The 18,985-nt window shown below is 39.8% G+C and overlaps 2 protein-coding genes across 5 annotated transcripts in view; both read right to left on the reverse strand.

The window, feature by feature from the left end:
* Positions 1 to 35: 35 nt before the first annotated feature.
* Positions 36 to 16,803, reverse strand: LOC102291114 (UDP-glucuronosyltransferase 2A2). Of its 4 annotated transcripts, XM_042214976.1 has the most exons (9): positions 15,254 to 15,577; positions 13,574 to 14,332; positions 12,253 to 12,255; positions 9,506 to 10,132; positions 9,201 to 9,349; positions 8,925 to 9,056; positions 8,548 to 8,635; positions 7,730 to 7,949; positions 36 to 516 (listed from the first exon to the last, which is right to left on the reverse strand). In XM_042214976.1, the coding sequence occupies exons 2-9, from the start codon at positions 14,289 to 14,291 to the stop codon at positions 231 to 233; spliced, it is 2,223 nt and encodes a 740-aa protein (XP_042070910.1). In that variant the 5' UTR covers positions 14,292 to 14,332; positions 15,254 to 15,577; the 3' UTR covers positions 36 to 230. The 4 variants fall into 4 exon arrangements, with proteins under 4 accessions (XP_042070910.1, XP_042070909.1, XP_042070907.1 ...); XM_042214975.1 differs by lacking the exons at positions 8,548 to 8,635; positions 8,925 to 9,056; positions 9,201 to 9,349; ... (1 more) ...; positions 12,253 to 12,255; positions 15,254 to 15,577 and adding exons at positions 12,349 to 12,436; positions 12,981 to 13,112; positions 13,257 to 13,405; positions 16,592 to 16,634; positions 16,714 to 16,803; XM_042214973.1 differs by lacking the exons at positions 8,925 to 9,056; positions 9,201 to 9,349; positions 9,506 to 10,132; positions 12,253 to 12,255 and adding exons at positions 12,981 to 13,112; positions 13,257 to 13,405 and having other exon boundaries at positions 15,254 to 15,516.
* Positions 16,804 to 16,894: 91 nt separating this feature from the next.
* The window catches only part of LOC106632432 (UDP-glucuronosyltransferase 2A1-like), a gene marked incomplete in the record, with an annotated part of 7,573 nt that continues 5,482 nt past the window's right edge, over positions 16,895 to 18,985 (reverse strand). The window contains 2 exon segments of the mRNA XM_042214977.1: positions 16,895 to 17,295; positions 18,715 to 18,934. Of these exon segments, the coding sequence (XP_042070911.1) occupies positions 17,010 to 17,295; positions 18,715 to 18,934 (506 nt within the window).

Here is an 18,985-nt window from a genome sequence, read left to right on the forward strand (position 1 = left end):
GAATTTTCTTTTCTTAAAAAAATATACCCAACAGCCAATCAGCATTTGGTTTTTAATGTCAGATTAACTTCAGGTACATTTATGCAAATTAACACACTTGTAATTAGTTAAAGTAATCAGTGGTGATACATAAAGAATAAGATGGTGGGAAACTCAACATACATGAAAGAAAATCTCATGTAGGTAACAAATACTGCACTGGTCCCACATCTCTGTTTCAGTTCAGTCTGTTATTCAGCCTTCCTTTTCTTTTTTCCTTTCCTGACACAACACCTGTTCAAACAGAAACTGCAGGTCTTGATGAAGATGAATATGAGAAGTAGAACTATAGCGAGGATGAAGCCCAGGACATCCAGGCTGTGATACTGGTACCAGGTGAGCTCATGGGCCTGGACCCTCAAGTGCTTGGCCCCTTTATTTCTCAGTGTGAATTCAATCCAGAATACTGCCTCTTCCAGAGCACTCATGGGTCTGTCGTGGTGGATGCTGGACAGCTGCATAGCATTTTCTTTGTACCTGTGAATGTGTATATGAATTAAAAAACATAATCTGAATTGTTACATTTTTATTATTTTTTTCCTCTTTAGTTATAGAATTTTTACATGTAGCTTGACATATCAGGGCTAATAAAATAAGTACCAAATGATACAAAGATATACCTCATTACAGTTCAGGCAATTACAATTTTTGAGAACTAGTGAACAGCTGATAACCAGTCCTGATCCAAACGTCCAATACAAAAAAATAAAAAAATAAAAAAATAAAAATAGGCAAGGCTTCAGTGTAACACTCAAAACAGGAGAGAGCACTGCAAAATAAAAAGTCCTGTATAACTGAAGTGTTGTGCAGGTAAAAAACACATGAGTTAAATACGAGGTGGATGTGTTGCCACTGTTACACAGGTCAGGAATGTCGGGGTATATTTTAGATAGTCTAGATCAGTCTTTCTCAAACTGTGGTATGTGTACCACTAGTAGTACTTGGGTTCTCTCTGGTGGTACATGGGAAAGCTCCAATTTTTTTAAGATTAAATAATGTGCCATTGTGGAGGCTCCCGACGTTTTCGGGTTGACTCCCGAGGCTCTTCTGTGAGCCGGAGTGAACCAGAAAACGTCTCTCCAACCGCGAGTCCTCTGTGAAGAGCAGCCTTTCCTTATCGCCAGCGGTCACGGCAACTACAGAGCGCTGGCAGGCTTGTTTCCCTGGGCCTTAAAACTGCAAAGATGGAACGGCACTGATGGTAAAAACACAGCCCTTTTCCGCAGTGCCACAATCCTAGGTACAATCGATGAGTTTGAGAATCCGTGGCGCGGGAGATACCGTTGGTGAGTTGGGAACTATCACCTGGATGCCGAAGCTCTTGGTAGCCAGGAGAAGGCAACCTGCTTCTTCTGCGAGTGAATGGTAATCCTTTGCGACCAGCAGTGGGGAGTTGGCGAGGTCACCTCGCAACAGCAACTGTCGGAGGAAGAGGAATCCAACGTCATCCGTTCCTAGCAAGGGCAGCATGCCCTCCATGAGCTTGAGAGCTGTACCATCACCCAGGCCTGAGAGAGGGAGTTTATCAGCCCGCTCTGCATCGGAGAGGGAGTAGCACCACAGCAGCAGTGCCTTGAGAGGGGTGCATTTCCCTTGGGTGGGGGGGGGATCACCATCATCATCATGGAGGGTCATCACACAGCGGGTGGACAGCGGATCCAGCGAGGCCACCACACGATAGTAATTCATGTTGTCAGCTGAAACGTCACGAAGAGTAAACTGAACTTCGACGAGCACGAACCACAAAGGAGGGTCGTGAAGCTATAATTCCGGCAGCTTAACCACAACAGCAAAAGATAAAATGTACAGCTCTGCTATCACTTCCAACATAAATGAAGACTGAAAAATAAACAGCAGTGGCGTTTGTAGGATTACTGAAGTTGGGCTAGCTGGTATATAATTATGTGCTGCACGGTGGCTAGCTGCACAGCTATGTTAGCATAACAAACTCAGTGAAGCTGGAGTATGATAGCTAACTTTTTACAACTCGATAAAAGTTGACGCGAGAGTTCCTGATGATTAGGAACAAATTTAATCGAATGGCTGGATGCTGTAAACAGACCAAACTTCAGTCAGTAGAAAAACTGAGATAATCCATCCACAATCCAAGGTTAGTCATTAATATTCTGCTGCATGGGCTGGGGTGTAGTTACATCGTAAGGTTTTAAAAACTGAGCTTTAAAATGATTAGCAGTAATAAAAACCGAGAGAGGCCGACAGTGATCACTGACTGTTTTTAGGGGCTTGTTCAAAATAAATAGAACAAAATAAAAAGCATTAAAACCACTTTAATAAATGCAGAGTAGTTTGGACCCAGAAGCAGGGTTCATCAGGTAATCACTTAAAGATCGGATATCCCACCTGCTGTGAATGTTTTGATGCAGTACAGTTGTTATATTATCACTCATCACATCTTGTTTATGAAAGTTAAAATAAATAATATTCATATAAGACATAAAATTGTCTTGTGTAAACTGTATGTAGGTGTTAAATAGGCCTATACTACTGTACTTTAATGTCGGTCATAAGCATGGTACTTTAAGAGCCATATATTTTATGAGGTGGTACCCATTGCAAAAAGTTTAGATCTTGAGAAGTGCAATCTGTACACCGTCTTAAACTGAATAAGAGAGTCTTGCACATGAGGACAAGGTATGAATTCTGTCAATTACTTTGTCCCAGTAATCTTTCCCACTTAAGGCCCAGGTCCTTTTTTTTTTTTTTTTTTTTGGGGGGGGGGGGGTCAGTAATTGCCCCATGTCTTAATAAGGATTTAATAATAATAATGGATTGCATTTATATAGCGCTTTTTGGGGCCCTCAAAGCGCTGTACAATTCCACTATTCATTCACTCTCACATTCACACACTGGTGGAGGCAAGCTACAGTTGTAGCCACAGCTGCCCTGGGGCAGACTGACAGAAGCGAGGCTACCATATCGCGCGATGGGCTCCTCTGGCCATCACCAGTAGGCGGTAGGTGAAGTGTCTTGCCCAAGGACACAACGCTGAGACTGTCATAGCCGGGGCTCGAACCGGCAACCTTCCGGTTACAAGACGAAATACCAACTCTTTGAGCCACGATCGCCCTTTTTTGTGTTAAGAGCCTTACTGTGAGACTTCAGCTCAAATAATTCTTCCTACCATTGCTTAGGGGGCTGACTTGGAAACTCTGGCAAGATAGAAGATGCACAGTGTCTTATTTGACAATAGCGGAAGAAATGATACAAGTTATAATAATGCAAATTATACAAAGAAGACAGGTCACTAAAGGTTAGAATAGTGTTATGTTTAAAAAAAAAATCATAAAAACATGTAATACCCATCACTCGTGGACTCCCATATACACGAGTTCACGAGGGATGGTGGCAATAGGTGGTTGTTACAGATTGGGGCCAGAGCAGAGGCAGAGACTGAATTGAAGTGACACTTTTTTTTTAATATATGGCGCCCTCCAGTGATTACTTACCTGATGATCTGAGGAAAACTATAGTGAGAGGGGCAGCCCCATTCCAATGGCAGGTTGGGTTTGTCAGGACAAATGTGTAAATGGCTGGTAGACCCAATTATTTACCATACTCTAATAGTTTTCCTTTTACATGTCTCAGACTGCTTATTTGTCATGGTTGACTGTGTGGCAGGCAGGCAGGAGTGGTGGACCCAATACGCAGGACTCTTGGAGACAGGACTTAAACTGAAAACGCAGCTTTATTGCTGGAAAAACTCCTTAAACTATGACTCACAAAACTGAACAAAAACTTACAAACAGTGGTGCTGGAGAACTGGAACATGACGAACACACAGCATGGAGGAGGTAAGAGGATGAACAGATGTTAACGACACGACACCGAGTAGGGGAAGACACAGACACTAAATACAAGAGGTGAACGGAGTGAAGAGGAAACAGCTGGGAGACACGGTTGACGCTAATTACACTGACGAGACAGGGAGAGCACAAAGCTGAACGCACTGACATAGGACACAGAACTACAAAATAAAACAGGAAGCACACGACAGAGACACAGACTCATAAGCAGGCATACCGAATATAACACATAGAACTCAAACAATAATAATCATCATCAACAAAACACCAGAGAAACAAAACGTTCATTCAAAAATAGACCAGAACTCAGAATGCTGGGTCAATACTGACCCAGAACCATGACATTGTGTTGTTTTTGTTGTTTGTTGTTGTTGTTGTTGTTTTGTATCAAAAAATTCAAATAAAGAGATACGTTTAAAAAAACAACAACTTTGTGGTACTTGAACTTTTATGCTCATTAGACCTTTATTACGGTGGCCCCGGTGTACAAACTCCAAAACACGTACAAAATCCAAAACACGTACAAAATCCAAAACACTTACAAACTCCAAAACATGTACAAAATCCAAAACACGTGCAAAATCCAAAACACGTACAAAATCCAAAACACTTACAAAATCCAAAACACGAGCAAACTCCAAAACACGTACAAAATCCAAAACACGTACAAAATCCAAAACACATCAAAATCCAAAACACGTACAAAATCCAAAACACTTACAAAATCCAAAACACGTGCAAAATCCAAAACACGTACAAACATCCAAAACACGTACAAAATCCAAAACACATGCAAACATCCAAAACACGTACAAAATCCAAAACACGTGCAAACTCCAAAACACGTACAAAATCCAAAACCATGCAAAATCCAAAACACGTACAAAATCCAAAACACGTACAAAATCCAAAATACATGCAAAATCCAAAACACTGTACAAACATCCAAAACACTTACAAAATCCAAAACACGTGCAAACTCCAAAACACTTTACAAAATCCAAAACACGTGCAAACTCCAAAACACGTACAAAATCCAAAACACAAACTCAAAAACACGTACAAAATCCAAAACACGACACTACAAAATCCAAAACACACTACAAACATACAAAATCCAAAACACGTACAAAATCCAAAACACACAAAATCAAAACACGTTCAAAATCCAAAACACGTACAAAATCCAAAACACATGCAAAATCCAAAACACATTACAAAATCCAAAACACTACAAAATCCAAAACACGTACAAAATCCAAAACACATGCAAACTCCAAAACACTTGCAAAATCCAAAACACTTACAAAATCCAAAACACATGCAAAATCCAAAACACAAAATCCAAAACACATGCAAACTACAAAACACTTACAAAATCCAAAACACATCCAAACTACAAATCACAATGGAAGTGCTCCAGGACGCTAGGGGCAGTGTTGAGCTCGATTTGCAAAATAAACGGCAAGTTTTTTGGGCTGTATGGGTCTAGTCTCCGTCACGCTGCCCAGGTTGCCTAGCAACCATGATACTAACCGCTGGAAACATGTTATACAACTTTGTTTGACAGAAATGAAGGAGAACATATTTTGTTCATTTGTTTTTGTTTTTTTCTGCAAGAGCTTTGTGTGATTTGATAAGTATCTGAGGCTGAGACCACAGGACAGTAAAACATGATTTTTGGGCTTCATTTCTGTACTGAACAGTCATTTAAGATTAGTTAGTAAATAACAATTAGCTAATGTTGTTCATGTGTCATGATCTGGCTGTGTGGCAGGCAGGAAATAGAACCCAAACGCAAACTCATGAGAAAACAGGACTGAACTCAAAATGCAGCTTTATTGCTGACAAAAGCTGACAAAAGATAACGGCGATATAAAATAACATGAAACTAAACTGGGAAGTACTAAGGAACGGACTTACGAGGAAACACACGGAGGGGCACACAGTCATGAGTGAGAACGCGACACAGAACTGAGGGAGACGCAGGTAAATACACAGGGTAAACGAGGGAAGTACGGGGAACACAGGTGACACTGATAATCATAACAAGACACGGCAGGAGTGAACACTACACTGACGGGAGACGGGCAAAGTAAAACAGGAAGTACAGAGGTTCAGACAGGAGGAGAGAGAGCACGGGGGGCACACAGACATAACAGGCTGGGGAAAACATGGAATAAAACACAAGGAGAGACGAGGGCTCACAAATACACAGGGGGTAAGAGTCACAAGGGGAAAACACATAAAGAACAACGTAACAGGGCAACCCAGGAAGCATGGCCTAAATAAGGAACAAAATACAAGAATAAATGAAAACTAAGAATACGGGGCCAACATGGCCCAGGACCATGACATCATGAGACTAAAGTCATATCACTTTGGTAATGTAAATATAATATGGCCAATATTATAGTTATTATATTAATCATTATTAGCTATTACAGCAGTGAACATGAACTCTGTGTCAAATACTGAGCCTCAGTACAGATTCAAGTTGCAGTTATTTATTTGTCTTATCACCTTAAATCTTCACTCAAAGACAAGTATCTTTGACAGTGTATATATAGGTGTATCATATATAAGAGACAAATGTTGTTCCTTCAGTATGTTGGCATTACTAAATTTGGCTCATTGCTTACATATATTTATAAAAAGAAAATGTACGAGCTGTGAAAACTGAGAGATTAATGGTACAGAAAATCATTAATCTTGAAATTTATTGTAAAGAGCCCTCAACTCCAGTTAATAATTTAATCACTTTGTGCAGTCTCGGTGCTGCTGTTTATTTCTAAGGAGATGGCTGCACATTAGAGCTTAAACTCCAAACGTTAAATGTCATGGTCTCAAAGCCTAATAAGAGACATGGAAATAACTTTAGTTTGTTGCAGATTTAAGTGAAACGAATTTGATTGTGTGAATGGGTATTCTTGGTGTGTGTTCTACTATTCCATCAGTGTAAAAGAGGTTTAACAGCAAATTAAAACAAAGTACAAAAGGGTTGCTAAAACTTTTTAACACGACCAGCGTATAAGTACCCTGCACTTATGTGCAATTTGCAGGCAACAATTTAGGTTTTTGCAAGAAACAATAAAACAAGTACACTGGAAATATCCTGTGCTTTCTGGGGCACGGGTTGTGTTATGGTGTAACTAAAAAATGTTGCACAAAAAACTGCACTTAATTACAGGGTACTTGTAGTCTAACAATGTAATTATTTTATTATTTCCTGCAAAAACCTGACTTGGTACAAAACATTACATGTAATTAAAGGCTACTTGTGCCTTAGTTGTGGGTGCTACATTCATTGTAATTGTTTCATTGTTTCGCTGGTGACTCCATAATATGGTTTGCATTCCAGAAAGTACAGGGTACTTACAGTGTACTTCTTTCATTATATCCTGCAAAAACCTGACTTGACACAAAATGCACGTAAGTACAGCGTACTTGCACCATATTTGTAGTTTGTGTTATAAAGTGTTGCCAGAACATTTAAACCTTTTTTTTGTCTTGTTAAATTAATACATGCACATTCCAGTGACAATAAAGGGCTCAGTGGTTTTAGTAAGGTACAGCATAACAACTTACATTTATGAAAAAAAAAAAGCCTCGCAAAGGCTCTATAAAGCACCCCAAAACATGCTGCAAATCAATTAAAAATAAATAAATAAACGAATGAGAAACCAAGACCAGATTGTGTTCAGTGTAGGTTGATCATTGTGACTTGAAATTGCAAATAATTCTGGTTTAAGGTATGTTATGCTTGGCCTTCATACTTTTCATACTCTTGAGCCCACACTCATCTTTGCTATAAAATCTATACTTTCAAATCCTAATCCAAAGTACAGATAGTTCAAAGAACTCACGATTTGTAGTTGATGACTGTGTTGATTGCGTCTCTAAGACCTTCAGACGTCATGAAGTTCAAGTTGAGAATAACTGCAGCTCCTTTTTCTTTCATATGGACCATGTTGTCTGGCTGGTCAGCAAACATGGGGATGCCCACCATGGGAACGCCGTGGTAGATGGCTTCATAAATCCCATTTGTACCTCCATGGGTGATGAAAGCTCTAGCTTTAGGGTGACCTAAGACATGTCAAATAACCATGAAAGATCTGGAGTAAGTTTTTCACACTTGGACAGCAAAAAGGTTTCACTAAACCTGGACAAGTACTTAGCTTTAGTTTTAAGGTGACGTAAGGCATGCCAAATAACCATTAAACAAACCATTAAACATTTAATTACTCATTACACACTTGGACTACTTGGGAATGTCAATATATGTGAAGAAGTGATTTAAGTTGAAATTTAACTTGCATGTCCAGACATCTGTTAAAGTGGAACAGCTTTGAGAAAATGAACTAAACAAAGTAGTTTAGCGCAGCGTGCAACTTGTAATCATGATTTCATCTGTGAGAAAATCATATTTCATTCAGTTCTCCTTGTTTTTAATATAACAAATGCTCACAGCCTCCAATAAAACATTTAGTGTTGAATGTGGCAAAATAAGCTCCAGGCTTTTAAAAACTTTTGTAGAAAAAATTATGTTCAGTGTGCAGTGAAAATTTGCCATCGTTGTGGAATCTGTTTTCACTAAGATAAGTTTTGATGCAATCAATGTTTCTATACTGCCCATCATCTATTGATCCGTTATTCATCTGTGATTGGTACCCACATTACTTACCCAGGAGGTCATTCTGAGGGATCCAGTCATATATTTTAGTGTTGCCACCCAAAGTTTCTGGCTTTTCTCCTCTATATCTCCACAGCACCTATAAACAGTAAGATATTTGCTAACATGATTGGGGGGGGTTTGTATGCTAGTTTTATATTGTAATGTAATTTTTCAACACTTGAAGGGTAGGGGACATCTCAAGACTTGTCATTAGAAATCATCAGACAAACAACAGACAAACAGACAAAATCTGACTTTTCGCAGGAAAAACTGAGTGATGTAAAATTTGAGATGGTAGAAATGGTAGTTTTGGTAGTCCTAGTAGTCTAAGGTCACCATATTTTGATTTCCAAAAAAGAGGACACTTGTCCTTAAAGAAAACTTAACTTTTGTGGGATTTGAGCGAGGCCTGAGGCTATCATGTTGGCCTTCTCCTTGGTGACGTTGTTGATCATGGATCCTAAAGTGAAGATCACAATGCCATCATCTCCAGAACTCTGCACAAATTCCTCCAGATCCTGTAACAAGTCAAATATTATCCCACCACCAGCCAACCAACTGTTTTCTCATTTTTGTTCAACATTTTGATGGATTCACTGCTCCTGGCAGGAATATTCTGTGATGTAATGATTAATCAGATGGTAATAGTTGAGTGTCCTTACCTCTGGTAAAGGTTTAGCAGGTCTGCAGTGGATCCCACCAACATATTTGAAGTTGGGGAGGAAAGGACGAGGGAATTCAAAATCCCAGTAGGTTCGGATTAACCAGATGTCTGCTTTACTCATCAACTCACAGGCACTGGTGGGAGTTCCTGTTGCAGTGCATAAGTAAAGGACATATCACCAATAGTTCATACAAGGCATATTTTCTTAATCAGATCTGATGGGATATTAAAAAAAACTGCGTTTAAATCTTTAGCAAGTTTTAAATCGTTTTATAAATCAGTGCTTTACGCCTATTTGCTCACCTTTGACATCAGAGTAATATCTGTCTAATACGTTCCAAAAAGTGTGATCAATCATGATGTCTTGGAGAGCGTAGAAGAGAAAGTTCCACACTCTCTCTGAGAAGTCCATCTTATCTGTGAGTTTGCTCATGGCACCGGGAACAAAGGATGGTGGAGCAGGCATCTGACCACAATGCCTCTCCCAGTTATTAGCTAAGGAGAAGCGCAAGGAGAAGACGAGTGGGATCCCCAAAATATCTGCTACCAAGTCACTGCCAGGGTAGAGGGGGTCAGCCAAGAGAAGGTCATAATTTCCTTCTTTCAATTTCTTCATGACGGCTTCTGATTTCACCACACCGTCCAAATACTGGATAGAAAACTGCAGGTCAGTTTTCATTATGTCAATGAATCTGATGTAGAGCTCCAAGTAGTTCATATAATCAATCTCGTATATGGAGAATCGGAGGAACTCTTCTAGAAACTCTTCCATAGCCTCCAATGAGAAAGAGACATTGAAGGGCTCATAGTGAAAGCGGGAAGGTTCATTGGTGTTCATGTACATTGACGAGCTCGGGGTCAGTACAGTCACCTGGTGTCCCCTGTCAACCAGCGTCTCCAGAACAGGCTTCATGTTTATCCAGTGGCTGCCTTCGGTGTACCACACCAAAATGTTCCCTCCGTTTGCACTCCATGTCGCACAAAGTACCATCAGGACGCAGGCAGTGAGACGCAGATCCATGGTGTCTGAATGTCAGCAGGAAAACCAGCTGTGGTCTGATCCTTTGTAGAAGTATCACAGGAAAGATAATTATTAACTCAAAGTTAAACTCTGACTCACTTCTTTCTGTACAGTATTGCTCATTTCACAATGGGTTAAAAGTTAATGGGAATAAAGTTGACAGTACTGAAAAAAGCAGGATTGAACCGGTATGAGAAATCCACTAAGAAATTGGTAAAAATGTCAGAGCTCGACGTTGTTGTTAGTCGGGTAGAGACGGAGTGAAGTAATGCAAAACAATGGTCATTTCAACTGTATAGGCTTGGACACTGTTGCATAATCTGAGGAAGTTGTGGGTGCCTGTGCAACTGTTTCCATGCATGCCACTGAAACACAAAGGAGTCAGGATTGTTAGGAGTCAAACAAGCTGTAACCCCATTGATGATTTGACTCTGCCAGTGTTGAGGTTCAAGGTTAAGCCAATATTTAAAAGGTGATGGAGAGTTATCATTCAAGACATATCTGGTAAAATAAAGGAATTGATAAAAAGTTTTTTTTACAGTCTGTGTGATGATCTCTCCAGATTTTTTGAGGAGAATGTGAAGGATGAAGTTGAAGTGCCCTGAGGCAACTGCTGTTGTGATTTGGCACTATTTAAATAAAACTGAATTCAACTGAACTCACTTTAATAAGAGAGGTCCAAAAGATCCTGTTGAGTTTCATGAGTCCTGACTCCATTCTAACTGGATACAGCCTTAAAACATACTTGTGTTTAATCAAATTTACCTTTCAGCTTCTTTTTTATATTTATTAATACACAGCCATTTTCACATCTGTCAGTTACAATCCTCACTAAACTTTGATACACAAGAAAAAGATACGAAACCACCTGGATATTTGAAACCACAAGCATGCACGTTTGTCACATCTGAAGACGGCACTCTGAGTGCTTGTCAATGAAATTCCCCCCCCGACCTCACCTTTTATATAAGGTGATAAGATACAAGATACAACATGCCAAACACAATTACCTGACTGAGAGAAACAGATATTGAAACGGCATCATGCTCATGTGGTCTTGTCCCGCAGAGTCGGAATTAATTGATTATGAGTCGTTTCTGGGCAGAAGTGTAAAAATATACAGTAATGTTTGAGACAAAAGTGATTTGGCAAGAACATGCATACAAAAGTAATCTCACTTTATATCTCTCAGTCTTAACAAATTTCAATTCAACAATCTTAACTCTACTATTTGTAATGTGCCTAACCAAATTTTGCCTACAACTTTGACCACCACGTGGCAACTGGAAAAAGTCTTGATGTAGCTACTCGCACCTTTCTTGGAGTAGTAACAAATATTAAAGGATTTGCAACTAAGCTAATCAAATAGCTTAATCATATTTTTTATATGAAAGATCTCTCAAAAACATTTTGAAACATGTTTGGACTGTTATTAACACTTACATATTCATAGATATCAGCCTCTTCTATCAGTCAACAAGAATATTGTTAATCATTGATTTATTTTACTCTTGAAGAGCTATCGTGTTTGGGTTTTTTGTTTTTTCATAGGAAATGAGCATGGTGTCTTTCTGGGAGACTCTAGTGGTGATGAGGGTCTCCTTCAAGGTTTTCATTCATTGCATGCTGTCCCATTGACTACAACACTGGTACTTCCTCTGCCTCTCCATTGTATTTCCTACATCTTCCAGGGCAGAGTTAATGCTGTATCTACTCACAAGTTGTGAAAGTACTGCTGGCTCTATTTCACATTAAATTGACACATCTATTGCATAAATATTTTGGACAGTAAAATGTAGGTTGCTTTTTTTGTAACCAGTAAGAAAATCTTCAGATGTCTTCCTGTTTACTACAGCTGCTCCATGGGATGGTGATGGATACATCAGTGGTTAAAAGCTAACCCGCAACAAGCTCACAGCTGAATACATCAAGACAGCAAAAAGGTTTCAATAAACCTGAACAACTAATTTGAGCTGATTTGAGTATTTTTGTAAAAATTCTTAGTTGGCGGTGTTACTGTGAACTTTACCGTCTCTGTGGCATCTGATTTCATTAGGACTATTTCTCATGGAATAAAAGGCAGACATAGAAAGAAATAACTGTGATTGGTACCAACTTTACTTACCCAGGAGGTCATTCTGAGGAATCCAATCATATATTTGAGTGTTGGCACCCAAAGTTTCTGGCTTTTCTCCTCTGTATCTCCACAGCACCTTTAAATAGAAAGTTCACATGGTGTTTTTTCCATTACATCTTATGCAGGTAGTACTTCATATGTCACATTGAAAGAAGGTTTGCTGTCTCCCAGCACAGTGTCGTGAACATGGAGGAGTTTCTAGTTACATGATAGTTTGGGGAGGTATATCCATGGAGCGATGCATAGACCTACAGACTAGACAACAGTACTTTTACTGCATTTAGGTATGTGGATAAAATCCTTGAACCCTGGGTTCTTCTTGATGCACAACAATACACAGGCTCATGTGGCAGGAGTATGCTGACAGTTTCTCGAAGATAAAAAATGGATACCCTTGACTGTCCCCCACACTGGCCTGACCTAAATCCAATCGAACATCTTTGGGACACTATGTTTCAGTACATCCGACACCACCAGTTTGCACCTCAGACTGTAAGGATCTAAGTCAGGGGTGGCCAACTCCAGAGCTGAAACTGGTTACCCTAAAACCTTACAAACTACTCCATGCTTTCAGGGTTTGAACAAACTGATTACAGTTGGCACAAACATTATCCTCTGACCTTTTGTGGGATCTGAGCGAGGCCTGAGGCTATCATGTTTGCCTTCTCCTTGGTGACGTTGCTGATTACGGATCCTAAAGTGAAGATCACAATGCCATCATCTCCAGAACTCTGCACAAATTCCTCCAGATCCTGTAACAAGTCAAATATTATCCCACCACCAGCCAACCAGCTGTTTTCTCATTTTTGTTCAACATTTTGATGGTTTCACTGCTCCTGGCAGGAATATTCTGTGATGTAATGATTAATCAGATGGTAATAGTTGAGTGTCCTTACCTCTGGTAAAGGTTTAGCAGGTCTGCAGTGGATCCCACCAACATATTTGAAGTTGGGGAGGAAAGGACGAGGGAATTCAAAATCCCAGTAGGTTCGGATTAACCAGATGTCTGCTTTACTCATCAACTCACAGGCACTGGTGGGAGTTCCTGTTGCAATGCATGAACAATAGACATTAACATATCACCAATAGTTCATGCAGGTTGTATTTTCTTGGGCAGGTTAGATGGGATATAAAAACACTGTATTTAAAGCTTTAGCAGACTTCAAATATTGTTGTTTTTTTTCAACCGTGTGCTTCATGTCCATTTGCTCACCTTTGACATCAGAGTAATATCTGTCTAATACGTTCCAAAAAGTGTGATCAATCATGATGTCTTGGAGAGCGTAGAAGAGAAAGTTCCACACTCTCTCTGAGAAGTCCATCTTATCTGTGAGTTTGCTCATGGCACCGGGAACAAAGGATGGTGGAGCAGGCATCTGACCACAATGCCTCTCCCAGTTATTAGCTAAGGAGAAGCGCAAGGAGAAGATGAGTGGGATCCCCAAAATATCTGCTACCAAGTCACTGCCAGGGTAGATGGGGTCAGCCAAGAGAAGGTCATAATTTCCTTCTTTCAACTTCTTCATGATGGCTTCTGATTTCACCACACCGTCCAAATACTGGATAGAAAACCGCAGGTTAGCTTTCATCATGTCAATTAATCTGATGTAGATCTCCCAGTAGCTCATATAATGACTCTCATACAGACTGAATTGGAGGAACTCTTCTAGATACTTCAGTAAAGCCTCCAATGAGAAAGAGGCATTGAAGGGCTCATAGTGAAAGCGGGCAGGTTCATTGGTGTTCATGTACATTGACGAGCTCGGGACCAGTACAGTCACCTGGTGTCCCCTGTCAATCAGCGTCTCCAGAACAAGCTTCATGTTTATCCAGTGGCTGCCTTCGGTGTACCACACCAAAATATTTCCTCCATTTGCACACGATGTTGCACAAAGTATCAGCAGAATGCAGGCAGAGAGACGCAGCTCCATGGTGTCTGAATCTCAGCAGGAAAACCAGCTGTGGTCTGATCCTTTGGTGAAAGCATTCCAGGAAAAAATAATTATTAACTTAATAAAGGTGAACTCTGGCTCACTTCTTTCTGTATTGCATTGGTCATTTTACAATGGGTTATAAAGCAATGATTGTAAAGTTGACAGTACTGAAAAAACAAGACTAAAATCTAACTTGTATGAGAAATAAATAAATATGTCAGAGCCTGATGTTGTAGCTGTTAGTTGAGGAGAGAGAGAGAGAGTGAAGTAATACAAAATAATAGTCAAAGTATTCAAAAGGATCCACCTAAAGACTGCAGCGATTTCAGATTTCTTTTTAATTTTACATAAAAATTCACAACAGGTATGAACAGATTGATTATTATTATGGTCCGAATACTGGGCTTTTCTCAGTCCACTATGAGCAGCTCATGGTGACTACAAGAAGGGAAAAAACTCCTAGTCTCTCTTTATAATAACCACCTATTAATTTTTAAAATGCCCCCCCTCCCAAAAGATAATTACTGATTGAAGAAAACCCAACCTGGATTTAACTAAGAAACTGAGGTGTTTAACTGTGAGATATTGCAAATAAAACCAATAAAGATTTATTCCAGTCAAAACATTATCTATTTCTTGTGTGTAAGTAAACAATTTCTAAGTTAGCCTGCCACCTGAACCTGACACCAACAGCTCTCTAGAACAAAATCGCCCTTGAAAGAAATTAAGTTAACAAAACAAATAAAGCCACGAGGAAAACCAAACAATGAAGTAAGGACATCAATCTTAGAGAAGGACAGGCCGCCAAAGTTTTACCGTTATACAACCTGGATTTAAGGCGTTAAAGTCGGGCCCCTGACGGAGATATGATCCGAGAGCCCCCAAATTAAAGTATAAAGTATCAGTATGAATGTAACAGCTTGCACAACATGGGCAAAATGTCTCCAAGTGTAGCTTACCAGAGTAAAGAGACGGTGATCCCGACAGCAGGTGACAGAACAGCGGCTCAAGACCGGCGAAAGTAAACACGGGCTGAATCCGCTAAAACTTAAGGTTACGGTATGTGTATAAAACTCTGGTTCTCTGAGTAACATGAGTGAGTGTCATACTATGGAAACGCTTCCTGCGTGACATCATCAGAAGCTCAAATGCCATTATGCCAGCCCTTACAGGCTGCTAAGTGACGCCCATGTTAGGAGGGACTAATGCCTCCCTCTATAATAGGCTGACATAGCATCAGATGTCATTCAAAACAACACATAACCTTAAGTTCTTTCATAGCATTCCTTTCGTGTCTCACTATGGGAGAAATACCGACTCCCGGATTGCCAGACATGCTCCAAGTAGTTCATATAATATATATAATCAATGTCGTATATGGAGAATCGCAGGAAATCTTCTAGAAACGCCTCCATATATGTGTATCTATCGATATAATACACACACACACACACACACACACATATATATACACACACACACACAGACAGACACAGACAGACACACACACACATACACACACACACACACACACACACACACACACACACACACACACACACACACACACACACACACACATGTATATGTGTGTATGCGTGCATGCATACATACATTTTTTTAACAGAAAACAAACAAGAACAACGCCCCCCCACCCCCGTGGCTAGCCCAACTGCAGAACACACTGGTGCATCAACAGCTTAGAAAGCGGGCCTCCTTCCACTGTTTAAACACTCACACACACACACACACACACACACACCCACACACACACGCACACACACACACAAAAAAAAAGAAAAATAAAAAAAAAAAAAGAAGTAAAGAAGCCAAATATACAACAAAATAAATTAGACCTTGGAGCTAGAGCAGAAGGCGTCACAGTGTCACGCCAAATCATCCTTCATCTGACTGCTCTAATTGAATGATTCAGTTCATTAACATACACACCAACCGGCTTCTCTCTTAAATGTCCACTTCTAAGAAGCTGGCAGCAACAGGGCAAAGGAAATCCCAAAAGAAAAAGGCAAAGCAGCAGCACTTCTGTCAGCGCAGCAGTAGCGGCCCGCTGTCAGGCCGCCCACTGAAACCTACACTTCCTGCAAGGCATCATATCGTGAGTGTTTACTACAGAAAAACTCAACTCAACTATGACTGTGACAAATCGGACTTACGTACCAATCAAACGGTGTCGCTCAATTCATTAACACAGTGGCTCACTGGAGGCTTCTGCGGCTACAACCTATAACCTACAACAGAGTGAAATAAGGTACGCATGGCGCCAAATAAACACATACCAGCCGCGATGGAGGATTCAGGAAGATAATCCGCGGGTGATCGCTGTAACACGAACAACACAATCAAAACGTGTACCGCCAATTCAGTCTGAGGCAGCAGCGACAAGCACGCAAACCTCTACCTGTAACACCGGGGGAAGTCAGGTGACCGAAAAGCCGGATGCGGCTGACAGCAGGTGAGCGATTCATGGACGCTCAGATGGCGGCTATTATTTATAGCAGCGTCATCTAATGTGCTTGACTAATAGCGGGATCAAAAATTAGTAAATATGATACTCAATCTGCTACATAAAAGAACATTAGTGGTGGTGCATAAAGGAGAAGATGAAGGGAAATTCAACATATATGAAAGAAAGTTTCATGCTGGTAACAAATATTACCCCAGTCCAACATTCACAGCACCGTTTCAGTTTAGTTGTTATTCAGCCTTCCTTTTTGTCTTTCCTCTCCTGACACAACACCTGTGCCAGCAGAAACTGCAGGTCTTGATGAAGATGAATATGATGAGTAGAACTATGGTGAAGAAGAAGCCCAGGACATCCAGGCTGAGATACTGGTACCAGGTGAGTTCATGGGCCTGGACCCTCAGGTGCTTGGCCCCTTTGTTTCTCAGTGTGAACTCGATCCAGAATACTGCCTCTTCCAGAGCACTCATGGGTCTGTCGTGGTGGATGCTGGACAGCCGCATAATATTTTCTTTGTACCTGTGAATGTGCATATTGGGTTCAAAAAATTAACCTTTGAATTGTTATACTATAATTTATTTATTTTTTTGCCAGACAATAAAGGGATATATTTCAAAACTCTAAAACTGATAATGCCTCAAGTTAAAATTGACATCTAGAGATATTTCAATCATTTTGTGGCCTTTGAAGCTTTTGTGGTACTTCAGCTATCAAGCTCATTAGACCCTTGTTCCTTTATGACCTGCTATTATCTATTAATTATACAAAAAAAACCCTTTCAATCATGAACTGTATAAAAAAGATGGAAGCCAAATAAGCTTTGAGACCACTGAGACCCCAAGATCATTGGCAAAGGGTTTACTGAGGTTAGAAGAAAGCTTCTAAACTTTCTTTGTGTTAGCTCGCTCCACAAAACTTAAAACCCCAATTGGAGATGACCGGTATCACCACAATGGTTATGAACTTTCTTTGTTAAGCCAGGCCCTCTGCTTGAGGATCTGTGTGCGCTGAAATACAAATGTGTATTTTGCAGGTCATTTGACTCTTGTTCTGCATACTAGAGGTGTTATCTGATGATAACATGGTCATTAAATTTCTCCAATGACCATAAGGTTAGTAATAAACTTTTGTAAAGAAAACCAGAAATTAATGTTGCAGAATTAGTTTTCATTTAGTTCGAGTTAATAATTCTATTGTTGAGTGTACGCAATTTTGCATGCTTTTTAAAAATGTTACATTTAAAACATCTAGAGATATTTCAATCATTTTGTGGCCTTTGAAGCTTTTGTGGTACTTCAACTATCAAGCCCATTAGACCCTTGTTCCTTCATGACCTGCTATTATGCTATGTTAGTCATTTGGACTTTACTATAAGTCACGCCCCCAAAAAACATTCAATCATGAACTGTATAAAAAGGATGGACGTAAAACAAGCTTTGAGACAACTGAGACCACACGACTTCACATTAGAGATGTAAAACTGGATCCATTTAAACATTAATGTTCTACAACCTAATAAATAACAATTGGAAATCACTTCATCAAAATTAAATTGTTTGAATAGATACTTGTCTTGGAAGTTCAAGTTTCTACTATGCCATCAGATTAAAAGAGGCTTAACAGCAAATTAAAACAAAGTACAAAAACATTTATACATTTTTTGCATTGACAAATTAATACATGGACATTTAAATGTATTTAAAAATAAAAAATTTTTTTTTTTTAAAAAATTGGCCAAACTAAGACCAGATGGTGCTCAGTGTATGTCATTTCCAGCCAGTGGATTCTCCCCTTGCTGGAAATTCCAAATAATTCAAATTTAAGGTATGTTATTCTTGGCCTTCATGCTTTTCATACTCTTGAGCCCACATTCGTCTTTGGTACAACATCTATGCTTTCGGTATTTAATCCAAAGTACAGATAGTTCAAAGAACTCACGATTTGTCATTGATGACTGTGTTGATTGCGTCTCTAAGATCTTCAGACGTCATGAAATTCAAGTTGAAAATAACTGCAGCACCTTTAGCCTTCATATGGACCATGTTGTCTGGCTGGTCACCAAACATGGGGATGCCCACCATGGGAACGCCGTGGTAGATGGCTTCATAAATCCCGTTTGTGCCTCCATGGGTGATGAAAGCTCTAGCTTTAGGGTGACCTAAGACATGTCAAATAACCATGAAAGATCTGGAGTAAGTTTTTCACACTT

Source organism: Haplochromis burtoni, unplaced genomic scaffold (assembly GCF_018398535.1).
Source record: "Haplochromis burtoni strain Fernald_Lab_line unplaced genomic scaffold, NCSU_Asbu1 Contig_634, whole genome shotgun sequence".
Taxonomy (NCBI): domain Eukaryota; kingdom Metazoa; phylum Chordata; class Actinopteri; order Cichliformes; family Cichlidae; genus Haplochromis; species Haplochromis burtoni.

What these genes read in the sequence shown, in the direction of transcription:
- LOC102291114 (XM_042214976.1), bottom strand. Translation starts at nt 14,291, where the DNA reads ATGGAGCTGCGTCTCTCTGCCTGCATTCTGCTGATACTTTGTGCAACA. An exon ending in CTGCTAAACCTTTACCAGAG is followed by an intron (nt 9,057 to 9,200) that starts GTAAGGACACTC and finishes GACTTGTTACAG; the next exon opens with GATCTGGAGGAATTTGTGCA. An exon ending in ACAGTCATCAACTACAAATC is followed by an intron (nt 517 to 7,729) that starts GTGAGTTCTTTG and finishes ACACATTCACAG; the next exon opens with GTACAAAGAAAATGCTATGC.